We start from the raw sequence: 17,871 nt of genomic DNA, 5'->3' as shown, positions 1-17,871 counted from the left end.
AAAAAGCCTGGCTTTGATTCAAGCGATGACGGCGGGGAGTAGACGAGGGGGGATGCACATTTGAAAAAGAACTGAGATGGTCGGTGCTTGATTGAAGCCAGAAATTATGGAATATTAAGTTTCTGGGCAGCGGGGAACACAGCGCTACTAATCTCCTCAGACGAAGCACACTGCTCAGAACATTTCTGAACATCTCCGAACAGGGCACAGGGCACACCCCCAAGGTGCCCGTTGAGTTGTCCAGAAACATACTCAGACTGGCACATGCAAAAGCAGCACGTATTGACATAGCCACAGTTTGAGGAAGGGGCCACTCTGCTCCCCAAACCAATGCAGGACAGCAGAAAGCTGGTCACCACTGGGATCTGCAGGGCTTTAACACATTGGGGAGTTGAATCTTCTGAGCAAAAACACAGCGATAGGGATTTAGGGTGAATTTTTCAAGAGTATCTAAATGACTTAGGAGCCTGAAGTCCCTTTTTTCTAAATCAACTTAGGCACTCAGGAGCCTGAGGCACTTTTGAAAATTTTTCCCTTAGGTCTCTCCAACGATTCCAACTTGGAGGAATCTGGCACCAACTCCTGTTCCCTTTCAACAGGAGCTGGGCATGAAACCGCCCCACCTGAGCCTTTCAAAATCTCTCAAGAGAACCGTGCTGCTAGTCGTGTGGGGAGATCTCCCCACACAGACCTAGGGAGAAGGATTGGGAAGGAAAAATAAAACATCAGGCTGGAGGCTCATCAGAGACTGCAGGGCACGTTTAGACCCAGGGCCGTTAGCACACCCGGTGGAGGCACTGCAAGCCAAATGGGTTTAGTCAGGCCAGTGGAACGCTTGTAAAAAGACACCCAACAGAAAAGAGACAGACTGCACTTTTAAAAAGGAAAAAAATATCTTCTTGTAAAATCTCTGCTACATATAATTATTTGCAACCTCTGTCACAACACAAAGCCTTCAGTACAGAACATTTAAAAAAAGAACAAACGTTTAGCATCTCCCGTCCCCCGCCCCTCCCCAACCAAACTGTACAATAAAATACTCACATTTAAAAATATTTGATTATCAAAAACAGGACTCGAGTGAAAGTCAACCTTTTCTCAGTTAGCCTACCGGACTTTTTGTTTTAATAAGACTTTGCGCCTCCTTTGCATCCAGAGCAGGGAAGGAAATTTCACGCAAGCCCTTTTCACCTGCATGGCAAAAACAGAGCTGTTTTTTGGTTTCTAAGCTGGGCTGCCAGGTGACAATTCAGTTAGGTCGTGGTGTAATCTGCAGGCACACAGGGTATACTACATGTGTAGGGTCAGGGTGTCATTCCACAGGAGGGTGAGCACAACTGGCAACTCCCATGGGATGTAAGATGTCACAAGATCAGGCTCTTAAAGCCTCATCCCTGCACTGATTTAATTCCATGGAATGCAAGGTCAAACCCCATGAAGTCTGAGCTCTAAGAGGAGAGGGGCTTCCCACCAGTTATGGCTGGCTGGCTGCCCCACCAGAGCTGCTGAATCCTCCCTACTGGGTCCTTTAAATCAGGTTTACAGTCTATAAAGTACTAATATGGACCCCAACACTGCAGTATTGGATCACCAAACTAAGCCCACCACCACCAGGGGTTCCCCAAGTGCGTTACACGTCTCCCTGGGAGTACGCAAGACATCTCTGGGGGTACGTGGGAGAAATTGTGTAACAGTGGATTTTATCTATTGCATTTTCATACCAGGCTACTCAGATGAAGCTTTAAAACTCTGTGGGAATTTGTTATATACAATACGGTAGGTAATTTAACTTCAAGATATACCAATGAGAACAGAGTTGCTGATGTACAGAGCCCTCACCTCCAATCATGGTACAGCGTGGGTTCAGTTGCTTAGCAACTGTCCAATCTAACTGAGCTCAGAACTTAGGGTGGGTTTTTTTGGTTGTCTATATCGCAGTATAACTATAGCTGTATGTAACAGTGAAATATGGACAGATGGCTCAAGGCAGGTAGTGTTAAGAACAAAGTATCAGTGCTGAGAAGAGTAGGAGTTTACGGGCAGCTGGCAGATCTGGAAGAGGGTAGCCAATAAGAAAAGTTTGGGAACCTCTGGTCTACTGGATGGCCAGGGAGTTGTCTGCATCCCACTGCATTAAGGTGCTGTGAGCTAGGAGCCTGATGTAGGTTCTGGGACTCTTGTCCCACACAACAGCGCTGAGTCAGTGACGTGCGTCCTTTTTTTTCCCCTGCAGACAACACACATCGCACAAAAGGGCCCACGACTGAGCAACAAGAGCGGGGGCAATGCTACCTCCTGGGGAAAATGGTTCCCCCAGGTCAGGGCTGATGGCGCTCAAGCCATCATTGTGGCAAGTTTCCCTTGGCAAGGGCCATCATCTCGGCTTAAGAGCCAAGTTCTCCCCCTTGCTGGTAGCAGCCCAGCTAAGAAACAAACAAACCTGGTCACCCAGGAGTTATGAATGTGATGGTGGAGAAGGTCGTTACCCAGCTAGCAGGAGCTCGTCTGGCCACGCATGTGCCCTGCTCTCTGCCTAGAGATGGGAAATTCAGAGCACCACTGGAGAGAACTGACTGCAGAAAATGATGCAAAAACAAAGCCAAGCAACTGACCTTATTAAGTGATCTCCCCACCCCACGCAAGCCCCAGGAAAGATTCTAGCGGTAGAATGAAAAAAGGTTGAGTTTCTCTTCAATATCGTGTTACAATAGTGTGCATACAGTACATGATTTCTGTAGAAACAGGTTTTTTTTCCTTATGGCCATATAGTTTCAGAGCATTTGTCAACAGGTTCATTCTGATTTTCAAGGTTAGAGCTGCCTTCACCTTTATGAGACTGGTAAAGTGACTACAGCTTTACCATTCGGGAGATGTGACAGACACAGTTCTAGTCATTTTCACACGCATGCTTCTGCCATCCTGTTAACACAAGTTAACTCCCAAGCCCTGCCAATTAACTCACAGGCAGACACTGCCATACTGTGCAGCAATACCTGGGAGAGTTAACACGTTACAACTTTACAAAACAGATTTGCTCTAAGCCTGAGAAAACCCCCTGGCTGCACAGCCAAAGAGCTTGTGATAAAGTTATTTGGAACACGGTGAACTGCCAGAGCCGAAGAGAAGAGCCAAATGCAGTTATTGCTGTTAGCTCAGCTCCCCACCCTTATAATCCACCCAGCAGAGAGCAGATTAAGTATATGGGTAAAATTTTCAAAAGCTCATAAGTGATTGTTTGAATCACTTTTGAAACAGGACTTCGGAGTTTTTGAAGATCTGACCAAGGTCACTAGTGTCTGAACACTGTTTCACCAACGAAAGCGTGAGAATACAGTATAGGTTTGGTTCTTCTAATCCTAGTGTCAATATCATCTCTGGCAGGGTACAGAAGATATTGAAACGTCACATCGCACTTTACAACAGTTATTCACACCAATGTGTTTTGCTCCAATACTTCCACAGAGAGAGGTTACCTGCCCTCCAAGTCTCGGAAATCTGCTCTTTGGAGGGTATATGTGAGCTGGCAAAGGTTCCCCCTCAACACTGCTCCACCCTCACCTGCCGCAAGATCTACTAGTCCGACAAAGACCACATCCTTCCTTTTGACAATCTTGCCATCAGAGCTTGGCAAAATTATTAATAGTAATAATTGGAGATATACCAATCTCGTAAAACTGGAAGGGACCTCGAAAGGTCATTGTGTCCAGCCCCCTGCCTTCACTAGCAGGACCAAGTACTGATTTTTGCCCCAGATCCCTAGGTGGCCCCCTCAAGGATTGAGTTCACAGGCCTGGGTTTAGCAGGCCAATGCTCAAACCACTGAGCTATCCTTCCCCCTAATTATTTGCACAAAAAATTCTTCTATGAAAAATGCATATTCTGCACCAATGAAACACTTGGAATTTGCATTCAGTTCTCTGTTTTGTTTATAAAAAAAATTCAATGTCTTATTTCATTTTATTTAAAAGGTTGAAATATTAGTTCCAAAGAACTTAGTTTCAAAATTTCCTTTGATTTTTTTTTTAAACTCAGAAGCTTGAAATTGCTCACCATCAAAATGAAATGATAAATTTGACCCAGCCAAATTTCTTCTTTACTTTTGCAAAATTGCCAACCAGTGGAAATTCCATTATTTGTCTAGCTCTGACCTTACTGGCTGAAGGATGGTCACCCCAGGGCATTCCAGGTGGTCAGTATCCCTAATCTCACTTAACTGGAGCAGTGTGCATGCTTTAAAGGAACAAGACCAGCTTCCAACAGATTTAATCCTGAAGAAAAACAGATTTCCCTTTTCAGGAAAGATTCTGTTTGTCCACCAAAGCATTGGAGAGTTAGTTTCCAAGTGTTGAACACAACAGCAGACAGATCTACTTACTGAATGGAAGCAGCAAATTCTTGCCATGGGCACGGTTTCACCATCATTTTTTGGAAAACAGGGCCAGGAGGGAGCGTGAAGTTTGCCACAAGTTTTTCCAGGGAAGGTGCCAGAAAACGTGAACACAAGGCTTGAATCTTCAAATTAAATACTTGTCTCGCTCTCCTCCATTCTGTATTTTGGCAATAGATCAGCACCTGGCAGTAAGAAGTTCTTCAAGGGATCAGTGAACATCAGACTGGAGATTGCCACTCTGATAGCTGAGTGAAGAGCACAACTCTTGGCTATTTACCAGATTCCCTTACCCAGAAGCGAGAGAGGCAGAAGACTCTGTTTCCAACAGGAGCTGAGCCTACAACTCAGAAATGGAGATTGTGGGAAAGGAGATAAAAATGGTAACGTTGCACTAAAGGTGCCACGTTAGTCTTAATAGATACACTCACTGGAAACCCGTTTAACACTGGCTTATGGCAGCACTGAAGCCATCACTTGTGGACTGGTGCATCTAGAAAGCAAAGCTACATATGATTATTTAACACTTTATGGCTCATTATTTTCCCATCTTTAAGTGAATGAAAAATCCCCAAGTTTATAGGTCATGCTAACTAAAATACCCATATTAATTGCACTGTTTATGGAAGAGAGATGGGATTTCAAACAAACACGTTCTTCCAAAGCTAAGCTCCCCTGAACATGGAAGCTCCTCAAACACACCCCGATCACAAGCCGGGGAGCCTGTAATAACCCTATTCTTTCCTCTCCAGAGAGATGACACAAAAGCTTCCTTGCTGAGGTGACCTGCAGTCCCAATGAGAAAGGCTGGGTAAACCAAGAAGGATTTGTAATCCCCAGCGTGTGTTAACCCTTTATAACTCGATCCTAGGGTAACATTTGAGAAAAAGGTTCCAATGTTTAAGCAGTTACAATAAGTCTTTAAAAAAGTCACGGTATCGAAGACTGAAACTTTTAAAAAAAACACCTCATGAACTTTGGGAGGTGTTTTCTGAAGGAGCCAGGAGTCTCTCCTCCCAACCCAGTGCACAGAGTAAGCCTCTTGCAGGCATCCCGCAGTCTGTGGGAGTCTCCCTCCTGCACTCGCCAATGCTTCATGAGTCCTGACGCCGCCTGATGAACAATCCCACGCATCTTCCACGCAGGGCTGGCAGCATTGCAGAGACCCCGCCTCCTCCTTCGGGACAAGCTGTCCATTCTGGATTCTTGGTTGGAAATTTCCACCTCCAGGAAGTAGGAAGTGTTTAGAAAGTTCAAGGGTCTGAGAAAAAAGACTTAGGTGCTTTTTCCTTTGCACGTAGATATTTATATAAGGGCTTTTTTTTTGGTTTTGTTTTTTAATTTTATTCTGAAAAGGCAGGGAACATATTTAAGTCTGGGAATTCTTCACTGCTGTAGTTGGTTCCCTGGTCTCCCAGCATTGACAGCATGTCCTGGAAGAATAAAATAAGTTTTGTATCTGTCCTGTAGTCGCATGTAGGAGCTGGAGCCTCCGTCATGGACTAAGGCCCCACTGTGCTAGGCACTGTACAAAAACAGAACAGATACTCCCTTCCCCAAAGAGCTTACAGTCTAAAGAGTCCGGCAGACACATTCCAGCTGCCTTTCGTAGTCTAGATACAAGCTATATTTCCCATAGGATCAGTGACTAACTGTAGCTACACGCCCCTGAGCAAACGGGGGGCCGAAGCTGACAACCGGACCCTGTGGAGTGCACAATACAGAGGAATCCTGTGAACAGTCATTACGGGGCTGTACTTTGTTTTGAAAACCCAACTGTTCCCTGTCTCCACAGAACAGGCCCAGCTCAGGCGGCAACACGAGTTCTGCACAGGGCCCCACCAGGAGGCCTTAGCCCAGTTATGGACAAAACGCCTCGGAGGGGAGGTCAGTCTGCAGCCACTTTTGTACCTCATAGACCCACAGACTTTAAGGTCAGAAGGGACCATTATGGTCATCTAGTCTGACCTCCTGCACAGCGCAGGCCACAGAATCTCACCCACCCACTCCTGTAACAAACCCCTAACCTATGTCTGAGTTACTGAAGTCCTCAAATCATGGTTTGAAGACCTCAAGCTGCAGAGAATCCTCCAGCAAGTGACCCATGCCCCATGCTGCAGAGGAAGGCGAAAAGCCTCTGCCAATCTACCCTGGAGGAAAATTCCTTCCCAACCCCAAATATGACGATCAGTTAAACCCTGAGCATGTGGGCAAGACTCAGCCAGCACCCAGTACCTCCAAGACTGGTGAGTAATAATTCAAGCCGATTCTGAGTGAAGTGGACTCCTGTCCACTGGAACACGTCAGGCCCCGCTGGGATCCCAAACTCAGCCAGATTCAAACCAGCTACCTAATAGAAGTGAACAGCTCCAGATCCCTTGACCGGTTCCTCCCCGGCGATCCAGCCCCACTTGGGATTATTACGGCTTTCACATCACGCTGGCCAAGGAGCCTGCGCTTTTGTAAACCAAGCCCATACGTCCCCCCAGGATTTACAGCCCTCCCTCAACGGGTTACGAAAATGCCATCTTACTGGGAAGACCTCAGGCTGGCTCGGCTGCTGCTGGACGTGCTGCTGCTCCCCAGAGCTCCGCCCGTGGTGTTGTCCTGGCCACTGAGGCCACATGCCAACTCCTTCCGCTGTCCGTGTCTGGAACTGGGCTGGGGTCTGCCTGGTTTCAGTGGCTGTTCAACAGAGTAACAAGGTCAGCGAGTTGTGTCCACAGAAGAGTCTCTACCCAAGAGCCTTTAAGGGTCAGTAAACACAAGCACTGGCTGGTTAATGGTATTGCTTCAGGTGGACAACTTAGTATGGCAATAACGCAGAGAGGGCTTCCAGGGCCCAGCCACTTAACAGCAAGGGAAATCTGATCCTGCAGTATGAAGGATCCATCCCGGCTATTGTCCAACCAGCTCTGGACTGAATTTCTGGCAAGGTCAGGACAATGGGATGCGAGTGGTTCCTTCCAACTCTAGCCAACCTATGAATTTTTAGGAGTCCCCTCTCCTCCCCCCCGCCCACGCTGCAGCTGTTTGGAGACTCTTCGGTTTCAGTCACCCCTTGCTCAGAGAGGAGAGGCAGGAATTCAGGTTTAGAAGTAACACTAGTAGAGCATCCATGACATTTTTACAAAAACAGACGAAGGACATGGGGAGCTGCATCTGCCTGCACCTGGCCCAAATTTGGCCCTAGCCCCATCTTGAAGCACAAATCCAAACAAGCCTCTTTTTAAAGGAGATTTTTATCCTGGCCCCAATCCCCCAGCAAGATCCGACGTATATTCCTTGTGCGACACGAATGACACTTACCGAAGCCTGTGCCGCGGTTGGCGAGGGGTGGATAAGCAGCCCCGCCCGGGGAAGCTGTGGAACCAGGTGCTGACATTGGGCTGAAAGAGGAAGGGGTGCCTTGGAAACTCCCTATTCCAAATGAAGGGGATCGAGTCTTTGCGGTCTGGGAAGCCACTTGCTAGAACGGCAACGAGAGAGAAGTAAACGCTGTATTTATTCTGCTCTAATCTGAGAACGGCGCAGGGCGCTGGACTGACGCAGCTCTGGTGAGCGACGTTCCCCAGCTACAAAGAAGGTACAGCATGTGCATTGCAAGCTTCTCCCTGCCAATCTGCCCCAGCCCGGCATCTGGAGGAACTCTCGCAGGTACCTGAGCGCCTTCCAGCCGTGCATTAAGCAACACAACTACACATCTATCACATATCTGTTCTCTCCCCAGACGGAGAAGGATGTACAGTGAAGTGCCTTGGTTTAGCAGGGGATTTCTTTTGGTTTTAATAAAAATACCTGTTGCTATGCATTTATCTAGGCCAGGTCAGAGAAATGCACCTTGCCCTTGGAGTGGAAGGAGGGGAGGTTTAGGATGGGCCTTCGTTCCTGGGGGAAATCATTCTCGTCTGGGACCGGCCCCTGCGGGAGTTCTGTCTCCTGCCCAGACGAGCTCTACTCTTATTGCTGATTGTGCCGGGGTGTCCCAGTTCGGCGCAATGATAGAGCCATTGTTTTCAGGGCGGAGGTTGAACACTTGTCTCCTTAGAAATGATCTGGATCAATTCACACAAGCAGCTGCTGGGATTTCAGCTGCTAAGAGATGGCGATCGCTGTCAAGCTGGAGTTACCGAATGCATCCAACACAACCCACTCCACGTGCCAGGGAATTTCTCCATCACTCTGCTATTCAGAAGTCAACCCCATCAGAGCACTTTAATATCACAGGCTGCTAACAAAAGAGCAATTCTCAGGACAGCAAGGTGCCCCTTATCCCTTGGGAAAAGGCTCACTAGGCATTCTGAGAAATGTTACCTGTGCCGTGAACGACGGTCGTGTCGCCGACACCCAGTTGGTTGCAGTGACTGGAGTGGTATTGGAGTGGCGAGAAATCTGTGCTAAAATCTGGCCTGCTGAAGCAGGCTGCTGCTGGATGTTGATGACAGGGGGTACCATGCTACTGCTCCTAGAATAGGAGAGAACGTGCTTTAAAGAGTTAGCCCAGATTTAACAATTACCACTAGATGCGCCACAGGAGGCATTACAAGCATAGGCAGACAGGTACTATGCATCAGGAGGTAATCCACAATGCCCACATAACCTGTATACCTCAATTACAAAACAAGAGCGCGTGCTGGGCTGGGATGCTAGCCCAACTTGGAGGTGATGTGTCGGAGCATGCACGTCTGCCTATGCTGTCTGTCCATTTGTAGTAATATTTCCACCAGTGTCTAGCAGGCAATTAATATAAGCAAACATGCAAAACCAAATGGCTTCAATGAACGAAAAGACAATGGTGTCTGAGTACTAGGGACACCCTGGCACATGTTTCCTAGGGGTTTGGTTTAAACTTGCATTTTAAGAACTGCAGGCATATTCCATTGTGATATGATCCAGCACTTGCAACAAACAGTCAATTCTGGTGCACTGGGAGTCCCCTTTAGGGCAACAGAGTCTGTTCATTCTGGATGGTTATTACAGTGCATTTATCTTTCAGCAGTGGCCAGACACCACACAGCACTGTCACCCTTCATTTCTTCTGTTGCTCCTCCAGAAAACTAAGCCTGGACAGACCGAGCAGAAAGAAAAAGATACAATTCACAGCAACCCAACCCCAGTCCAGCGCGCCAACTTCACCTGAAAGTTTCGGTGGGCCGCGCAGGAGTGAAAGTGTTTCCCTGGGGGAAGAGCGGCTGATTGGCCGGCACTGCGCTGGCAGGAAGGGCTTTGCTCGGATCTGTGAAAGAAAGGCAAACAGGTTAGTGCCCATGACAAGGCAATGCTGATGGAAGGAGGCCAAGACAAAGGCTGTTAGCAAGGCTAACAACACCTGAGCTCTCCATGTCAGCTTGGCTAGATAAGGGACAGTCTTGTTACAGACATTACCCAGACTCAGACAGCAGATGGTTCCTTAACAGCTTATTTAATATGATTGCCTCTCAATTGTTTTTTAATAAGCTTGGCCTTAAGGTCTTCTCGGGGCTTAGGACGTTCACTGTTGTCTGTTCTGAGTCACGGAAAACAAATCTGCTCTCTGGGGATAGGCAGAAGGGGTTATGAGGAGATCCCAGACCTGAGAGACTTGGCCCAAGGCGTAGGGCAAAAGACTGCCCCTGCCCTCCCAAAGCGTTGCCAAGATGCTGACTGCAGTGAGGAAGGCACTGCTGGAAGGCAGCAATCAGGGGGGAAAGTTTAGAGGCAGACTGGTGGGTGAGTGGGATGCTGGAGACATTCCTGTTCTGCAGAAGAAGGGATTGCTCTCTCCACTGCCACTTCAGCACCTGTCCCTAGCACTAAATTCGTTTAAACAGAACAAGTGATGATACCAAGCCAGGACTGAGAACAAGGAACAGAGCCAACTGAACCTCTAGGCTAACTCAGCAATCTGCACACCACAATCCCTACCTGTATTGATGCCGGAGTAGATTTCACTGAACCGTGGGTCCCTCTCCTGACTAAACAGAGCCTCCGTTTTCTCCAGTGGTTTGCTGCGTTCTGGGCCAGCAGCAGTCACAGGCTGGACAGCAACCTGGATCATAGGAGGGAGATATAATCACGAGCAACCAATAGGCAAAGGAAGGTTGCCTATGAGGTTTCAGAGGAAGCCACTTAGGAAGCTGCTGCCTATGATAAAGAGCAGAGGGCATTTGTTGCCTGTCTTTTTACATACACCTTGGTCTGCAAGGTGCTTTAGCGCAGACTCAATGTCCACTTGGATTGGTCCAGACTGATGGTGCTGAGCGTACTGACGGCTCAAGAATGGGGGGTGCACAGAGGCTGTTCTTGGGGGGACATGGGCACTCCAAGCAGAGGGACTGAGCACCAGAGCACTCAGAATTCTGGAGGCAGCTTTGCCCTGCCCTGCCGGAGAGGCTGTGCCAGCACCTGATGGAGAGATGAGGGCACTACTCATGCAGGGCAGGTGGCAGGCCCAACTCTGTCCTCTCAGAAAGTCAGAGCATGGGCTCCAGTGAAACCCAGCAACTCAGACTCCCGTGCGGTGGCCTCAAGCTACTGCACTATGGGCCAGTTTTCATCTACAGTCAGGAACAGATCACAACACACAGAACAAAGACCATCAAGATCCCTGCTGATTTACCTGTGAGTGGTCATAACCGGACAGACTCTCTCTTCCTGGGACCACTTCCAACGCAGTCTGTTGTGGCTGCTGCTGCCTAAAATAGAACGCGAACGTAATAAGAACTGGGTCTTGCTAAAAACAACTGAGCCCTGACCCGCCGGCAGCCAGGAATTCGGGTGTCTCTACAAAAGCAAGCAGGACTGCTACAGTACTACTGGAGATTCTGCCTATGCTCAACCCCCATCAAAAAAAACCAAACAAACATTTTCCAGCATGACCAGATTAAGACTCCACCCTGCAAAAGGAAGTTTCTGCAACAGTCTCTCACAGCATCAACCATTCAACTCTCTTGTAAGCAATCAATCTCCTGCATGGCCCACTGGACTCCAGCAGATCAGCTATTCTTCTTTTCCGCTCATTTAAAAATTAATTACCAGTTCAGCATTAGCCCTGCTACTGAACTAGGTCAGCTGATTGCTGTAATAAATAATTTTGGAGTTCTTGACGCAGACCTTTAACCCTAGAGTGTCTGTTCCTTTGGCAAAGCGCAAAGTAGGGGCGAGATGAGAGAACTGACAGGCCTATAAAAACAAGGTGGCCAGGTAGGGGAAGAGAGAGGAGATGACCAAAGTTAAAGGCACAGTAGACTCCTCTCACCTTGACGCCAGCTGAGCTGTGCCCATGTCCAGGGGGAGGCTGACATTCTGTCCTTGCTGTGGCCGCTGCATCGAGTTAGACACAGCAGGCCGAGACTCTTGGCTTGAGTTCCTTAATGTTGTTTTTAAAAAGGGAGAGAGAAAAGGAAAAGGTGCAAGTGTCAGTTACTGTCCTTTAAAATTTGCCTTTTTTGGTTCAGTCGGGGGTCCGAGAGCCTCATCTTTGCAAAAGCCCAAAGAAGTCAATGGACCGATCGGCAAACTTCAACGGCCTTTGAATGAGACATCTAATAGGATACACAGCTGGGATCCAAAGGGCACTAGCCCCCCCAAAACATACGCAGCAGGAAGAAGAGCTGCTATTAAATTTGTATACGCTGGAAGCCTCCTCAGTTAGATACAGCTCAAATAATCAGCACTCCCAAGGTTACCAGGCCTAAAACATACGGGACTTACCATTTGAGTCAGTAAATAAATCATGGATCGAGCAGGATGCCCGCAGTAAGGGGCAACTGTTAAGCCTAATATAGACCCTGAAAGTATCCTCTGGGCTCTGTTTCGGTCTAGTCGCGAAGCCTGTCTAGCAGAACATAACTCAACTTTAACAAGCTTTCCCATAAGGTAGAAAAATCCGATACATCTCAACATGTGTTTTAAAAGCTGTTGCTTCTGCCCAGCAAAGAGTACTTGGGTCTGTGAAAAATAAAACTGAGCACAGAGCGAGCGAAGAGCCTGGCAGCTGGAGTGCACCATATGCTATCCGCAGCACAGCTGTGCTTTTCTGGTCTGAACTCGAGTGGTATACTTGGAAGCTGGAGTATGGAAATGGGAATGGATTTGTGTGGACTGAATAAGAGGAGGAGAGAATACGATCAGAGAGATGCCTCTAATGCCAGGAAAAGCTAGAGTGCACATCAGAAGCGTGGTTAGAATACAGATTCTTGGAACCTTACCCCCTGCTCACATCATGGTCTAGAACCAAAGGGAAGCCCCTAGAGAGACCGAATTAATATTGCTCTGAATCTTTTTAAGGGAGTCTGATTAGAATGGGTTTCTCCTACCAATGGGTGGATAAGGTGCACCGCTGACTGTACAGCGTGATTGAGAAAGGTCCACAAGGGACCCTGAACATCCAACTCAAAGGCTGCCCTCTTTGTCCACAAGCACAGATGGCCTGCCTTGCCTCTTGTCCAGCCGGGCAGACGGCCTGTAAGGCCAATATTAGCTGTGCAGGTACAAGAGACGTGCCTACCAGACTCGAGCGTTCCCTCTCAGGATCTCAAGTGCTAGGCCTGTACGAAGAGCCTTGTGCTCCCCCTAGGAAGAGGCAGCATCCCTCGACTACCCACGATGGACAGCCAACTATGGCACAGTATTGCCACGCCACCAGGATGGCCAAGAAGGGAAAGGGTGGTGGGTCATGAAGATAGTAACAGAGAGAGCACAATTTTTATTGCAGTGTCACAATTAGGGGAGATTCTTTCCTGACTCTAGGATGAGCTACTGAAGCAAGCAGACAACGCCAAAGTCAATATTTACTTTCTAGTGTCAGCTGAGGCTTCTCCAGCTCACATTCAACGGTGGCTTTTAAAATCCAGTCCCCAACCAATCCATGCCTCGTCCTGCGGCCATGGAAGCCAAGTGCTATGTTAAAATACATTCTCCTAGTAGTAACACTCCAAACGCAGACAGACAGCCTGAAGAGTCAATGCACCACCAGCACGTTAAGGAGTTAAACAACTGAATTTTGACAGCGCCCTAAACTCCCAACTGAGCATCCAAATGCATATTAAAAGCATTTCGTAGCCGGCACTGCACCACTGTCAGGATGCTGCCCAGTGTAGTTAGTGATTTTTCAGGAAAGCACAGAAGCTTGGGGAGGGAGGGAGAAAGAGGGGGTGATGGTGGGAGAACCCGAGCTCATAAAGCATCCGGTCTGTGCAGCTGCTCATACAGGGAGGCACTAGGTCAGGCAAAGTGCACATGCTATCGCTGAAAGTGCTCATGGATTGAAAGCCATTGCCATGTACATACTTAACGTTGGTGTTGGTACAGATGATGTACTCAATCTCATCTGAGTAGGGGTTCTGGAAGGAAAAGGAGCTGGTTCTCATCCAGAGCCATTCACGGTTTTTGGACCGGAATCGGAACATGACTGACAGAACCTGGCCTTTTAACTTCACCACCTAGAAAAATTTAACGCCATCAGTAATACCTGATAAAAAGAAGACGTTTGAGAACAGTGTTGTTTATAAGCAAACACCCACCCTGCTAGCAGCTGACTCTGGCACTCTGTCGTAAGGCTACAATATTGTACCTTGGTTCCCAGCCACAATACAACTACTCTATTCTTTTAAACTCTTTTTATATTCCTCCAATGTCCTGACTTGCCAGGATGATGATATGGGAGTGGAATGTAGCATTTTCTTATGCATTCAATTAATGCTCTTTGCAGCAATGGAATATACAAAAATAAGAACAAAAAGGTTAATTTCTCCAGCAACCAAAGATTGTCCGGTTTATGATTCCTACTATTGGGTCAAACGAATGAGGAGCTGCTTTTCAGAATCATCAGTAGTGGAGTCTTTCCTGCCCTGTCAAGTGAAGCACCCTCAGAGGAGAGAGTAACAGCAGCAAGAGGGCCAGCAAGCCACATCCATTTAAAGTTCGGACACCTTACGCATGGCAAGGCAGATGAACTGGTGTCTGAACACAGCCACTGAAGCATGGCCTTGATATCAAGACTTTATACTCACATCTCTGGTCTCAGACAACTAGCAGCAAAAGGAGGAATTCAAAAATAAATTAGACACGCAAACCCACTCAGTTTCATTTTGCATGTTAGCAAGTTCTCTTGTGTTTAATAATCTATTCAAATGTATGCTACTCAGTAACTGGGAAATTTAAGGCCAGCGAGGTGTGATTCCTGCCTTGATAAAAATCAGCCAATAGGAATATTGGTTTACAAGCTGTGATGCAGATCAACTTGTAAGCAGCCACAGTGGCTAAATATATTACCTGCTGAAAGCTGTCTCGCAAAAGCTGCTGGTCTTCTGGGTGGCAGAATTCCACAATATCTTTCCCCAAGAGTTCCTAATTTTTGAAGAGGAAAAGAAAAAAAGTCTCCATTTAACAAGCAGACTCCCTGCTTTCGGCCTGCTTGAGTAGTTCCACTTTGGACTAATGCTTACAACTCCCACATACAACTCTGAGACAAAAACTTCAGGCCATCCACCTACTTTAGGAACTGATGCACTTTTACAAAACACAGCACCACAGCAGCTGACCCTGATGTTTAATCTGCAACTCAGAAGTGGAGTCGAAGACCTTGCTTCAATCAAATTTGCTCTAAATATAAGCCAGATCCACCTCCCTCCACTGATCTGTGTTACACAAGAACATCAGAATGGCCACACTGTGTCAGATCAATGCTCCATCTAGCCCAGGGTCCTGTTTTCTGACAATGGCCAATGCCAAATGCTTGTAAGGGAATGAACAGAACAATTATTGAGGGATCCATCCCCTGGCAGTCTCAGACTCTGGCAGTCAGGCTTGGGGACACTCAAGAGCATGGGATTGCATCCTTGACCATCTTGGCTAATAACCATTGACAGACCTATCCTCCTAATTCTTTTTTTTTTAATTCATTTATAGTTTTGGCCTTCACAACATCCCCTGGCAATGAGTTCCACAGGTTGACTGTGCGTTGTGTGAAGAAATATGTCCTTTGTTTTAAACCTGCTGCCTATTAATTTCATCGGGTGACCCCAGTTCTTGTGTTACATGAAGAAGTCAACACCACTTCCTCATTCACTTTCTCCACACCAGTCATGATTTTACAGACCTCTTTCCTATCCCACTTTAGTCGCCTCTTTTCCAAGATGAACAGTCCCAGTTTTTTTAATCTCTCCTCATATGGAAGCTGTTCCACACCCTGGCATCATTTTTGTTGCCCTTCTCTGAGGCTTTTCCGTTTCTAACATATATTTTTGAGATGGGGTGACCAGAACTGCACCCAGCATTCAAGGTGTGGGCATACTATGGATTCATATAGTGGCATTATGATATTTACTGTCTTATTATCGATCCCTTTTCCTAATTGCTCCTAACGTTGTTAGCTTTCTTGACTGCCGCTGCACACAGAGCGGTTGTTTTCAGAGAACTCTCCACAATGACTGCAAGATCTCGAGCGGTAACAGTTAATTTAGACTCCATTTTGTATGTACAGTTGTTTTCCAATGTGCATTATTTTGCATTTATCAACATTGAATTTCATCTGCCATTTTGTTGTCCTGTTACCCAGTTTTGTGAGATCCTTTGTAATTCTTCGCAGTCTGCTCTGGACTTAACTATCTTGAGTACATTTGCATTATCTGCAAACTTTGCCACGTCACTGTTGACCCCTTTTTCCAGATCATTTATGAACATGTTAAACAGCACTGGTCGCAGTACAGATTCCTGGGGGACACCGCTATTTACCTCTCTCCATTCTGAAAACTGACCATTTATTCCTCCTAACCACTGTTTCCCATCTTTTAACCAGTTACTGATCTATAAGAGGACCTTCCCTCTTATCCCATGTCTGCTTACTTTGCTTAAGAGCCTTTGGTGAGGGACCTTGTCAAAGACTTTCTGAAAGTCCAAGTACATTATACCCACTGGATCACCCTTTGTTGACACCCTCAAAGAATTCCAGTAGACTGGTGAGGCACGATTTCCCTTTACAGGAGCTGTGTTGACTCTTCCCCAACAAATTGTGTCTGATAATTCTGTTCTTTACTATAGTTTCAACCAATTTGCCTGGTATTGAAATTAGCCTGTAATTGGCAGGATCACCCTGGAGCCTTTTTTAAAAATTGGTGTCACATTTGTTATCCTCCAGTCATTTGGAAATTAAATTGATTTAAGTAACATACCACAGTTGTTAGCTCTGCACTTTCATATGGGAGCTCCTTCTTGGGTGAATACCACCTGGTCCTGGTGACTTATTACTGTTTAATGTATTGATTTGTTCCAAAACTTCCTCTACTGACACCTCAATCTGGGACAGTTCCTCAGATTTGTCACCTTTCATCTGTTTTCTAAGCAACGAGTGGAGCCGAAATTGATGGCTGGTTCAATACCTAACAACTAATTTGTTTTAGCTCAGTTCTATCAGACAACTGAAGCCATGACATGTGGAGCAAGGAGGAGGGGAAGCCGGTTTGATTTGCAGCAATCTACATTGGGAAGCTTCTACCGTTTCTCACCTGTGGCTGGTAGCCAACTGTAGCCACGCAGCGGTGATCTACGAAGGTGAAAATGCTTTCGGTGTTGTGTCGGGAGATGAACTCAGTTGGCTGACAAATGCTGTTCAGGTCTGTGCAGTTGGGTGAGCTAGTGACCTGCAAAGCAAGACAGATTTGGTTTCAGGTTTAAAGAAAGCCACTGAGACGTGCAAGTGTGCCCTCCCAGCCACATATACAATAGGTGCTTGGCCTGGTTGAACAGAATTTTCTCCCACTGAACCATGAAGCAGGCATCGCTGCTTGGAAAGGAACAGGTGGCAGATATTAAATCGGAATGTCTCTAAGGTATGTCAGAAAGGTGGAATAAAGCTGCATCTAAGCCCAGGTAAATCCACACCCAATTCAAAGGCTAATTAAATATTTACTAACATTTATACAGCCCTTTGCACATTTCCAAAGGGCAGTGATGCTCACAATACCCCCATGAGTTGAGATGCCAGCATGAGAGAGAGAGCAGGAATTGTGAAGCCAGATGGGGCATTCAGTGCACTTGCTGGCATGTCAGTTCCCAGAATGCACCTGGCAGGTTTCAGAGTGCTGGGCTGGGCTCGTGGGAAATCCACCGTTGTGTAGGCTTTGCAAGCCAGAGTTTTATTCTCCAGAGATTTATTGTGTTTGCTTTATCTAGACCCACAAATGACACGGCTGGGAGGAAAGGAACATAGATGGGCTGCATGGAGAGAATATACTGCTCAAGGCCCTTGGAGAGAAAGTAGGAAGGTGCTTTAATTCTCAGCAGCACCACATTCCTGCTGAATGGAAGTTTCTACTGACCTGTAGTCTGCCAATGGCCACAAGGCAAAATTTGCTCCCCTGGCCAGCATCCGGGTCATCGTCTGGCAATGAGACACCTGAGCCAAAAGACGAGAGAAAGTTTAAGGAATTACAGCATGACAAGCATACCAGAAACCCCTAATCCCACACAGGCAGCAGCAAGAGAAGCAACTCTGATTTCAACAT

General features: G+C 46.9%; 1 protein-coding gene across 2 annotated transcripts in view; it reads right to left on the bottom strand.

The window, feature by feature from the left end:
- Positions 1-874: 874 nt before the first annotated feature.
- ARNT (aryl hydrocarbon receptor nuclear translocator) overlaps positions 875-17,871 on the bottom strand; it is a 41,967-nt gene continuing 24,970 nt past the window's right edge. For both annotated transcript variants that reach the window (XM_044991006.1, XM_044991007.1), the window contains 12 exons: positions 17,686-17,762; positions 16,873-17,007; positions 14,642-14,716; positions 13,658-13,809; positions 11,625-11,735; positions 10,986-11,061; positions 10,292-10,415; positions 9,524-9,623; positions 8,702-8,852; positions 7,697-7,856; positions 6,921-7,072; positions 875-5,820 (listed from right to left, as the gene is read on the bottom strand). In XM_044991006.1, the coding sequence (XP_044846941.1) occupies positions 5,731-5,820; positions 6,921-7,072; positions 7,697-7,856; positions 8,702-8,852; positions 9,524-9,623; positions 10,292-10,415; positions 10,986-11,061; positions 11,625-11,735; positions 13,658-13,809; positions 14,642-14,716; positions 16,873-17,007; positions 17,686-17,762 (1,403 nt within the window). In that variant the 3' untranslated portion in view covers positions 875-5,730. The remainder of the gene's footprint in view (positions 5,821-6,920; positions 7,073-7,696; positions 7,857-8,701; positions 8,853-9,523; positions 9,624-10,291; positions 10,416-10,985; positions 11,062-11,624; positions 11,736-13,657; positions 13,810-14,641; positions 14,717-16,872; positions 17,008-17,685; positions 17,763-17,871) is intronic.

The sequence above is a fragment of the Mauremys mutica genome, chromosome 17 (assembly GCF_020497125.1).
Source record: "Mauremys mutica isolate MM-2020 ecotype Southern chromosome 17, ASM2049712v1, whole genome shotgun sequence".
Lineage (NCBI taxonomy): Eukaryota > Metazoa > Chordata > Testudines > Geoemydidae > Mauremys > Mauremys mutica.
Note: the sequence above shows the minus strand (reverse complement) of the source record. Positions and strands in the feature narration are given on the sequence as shown.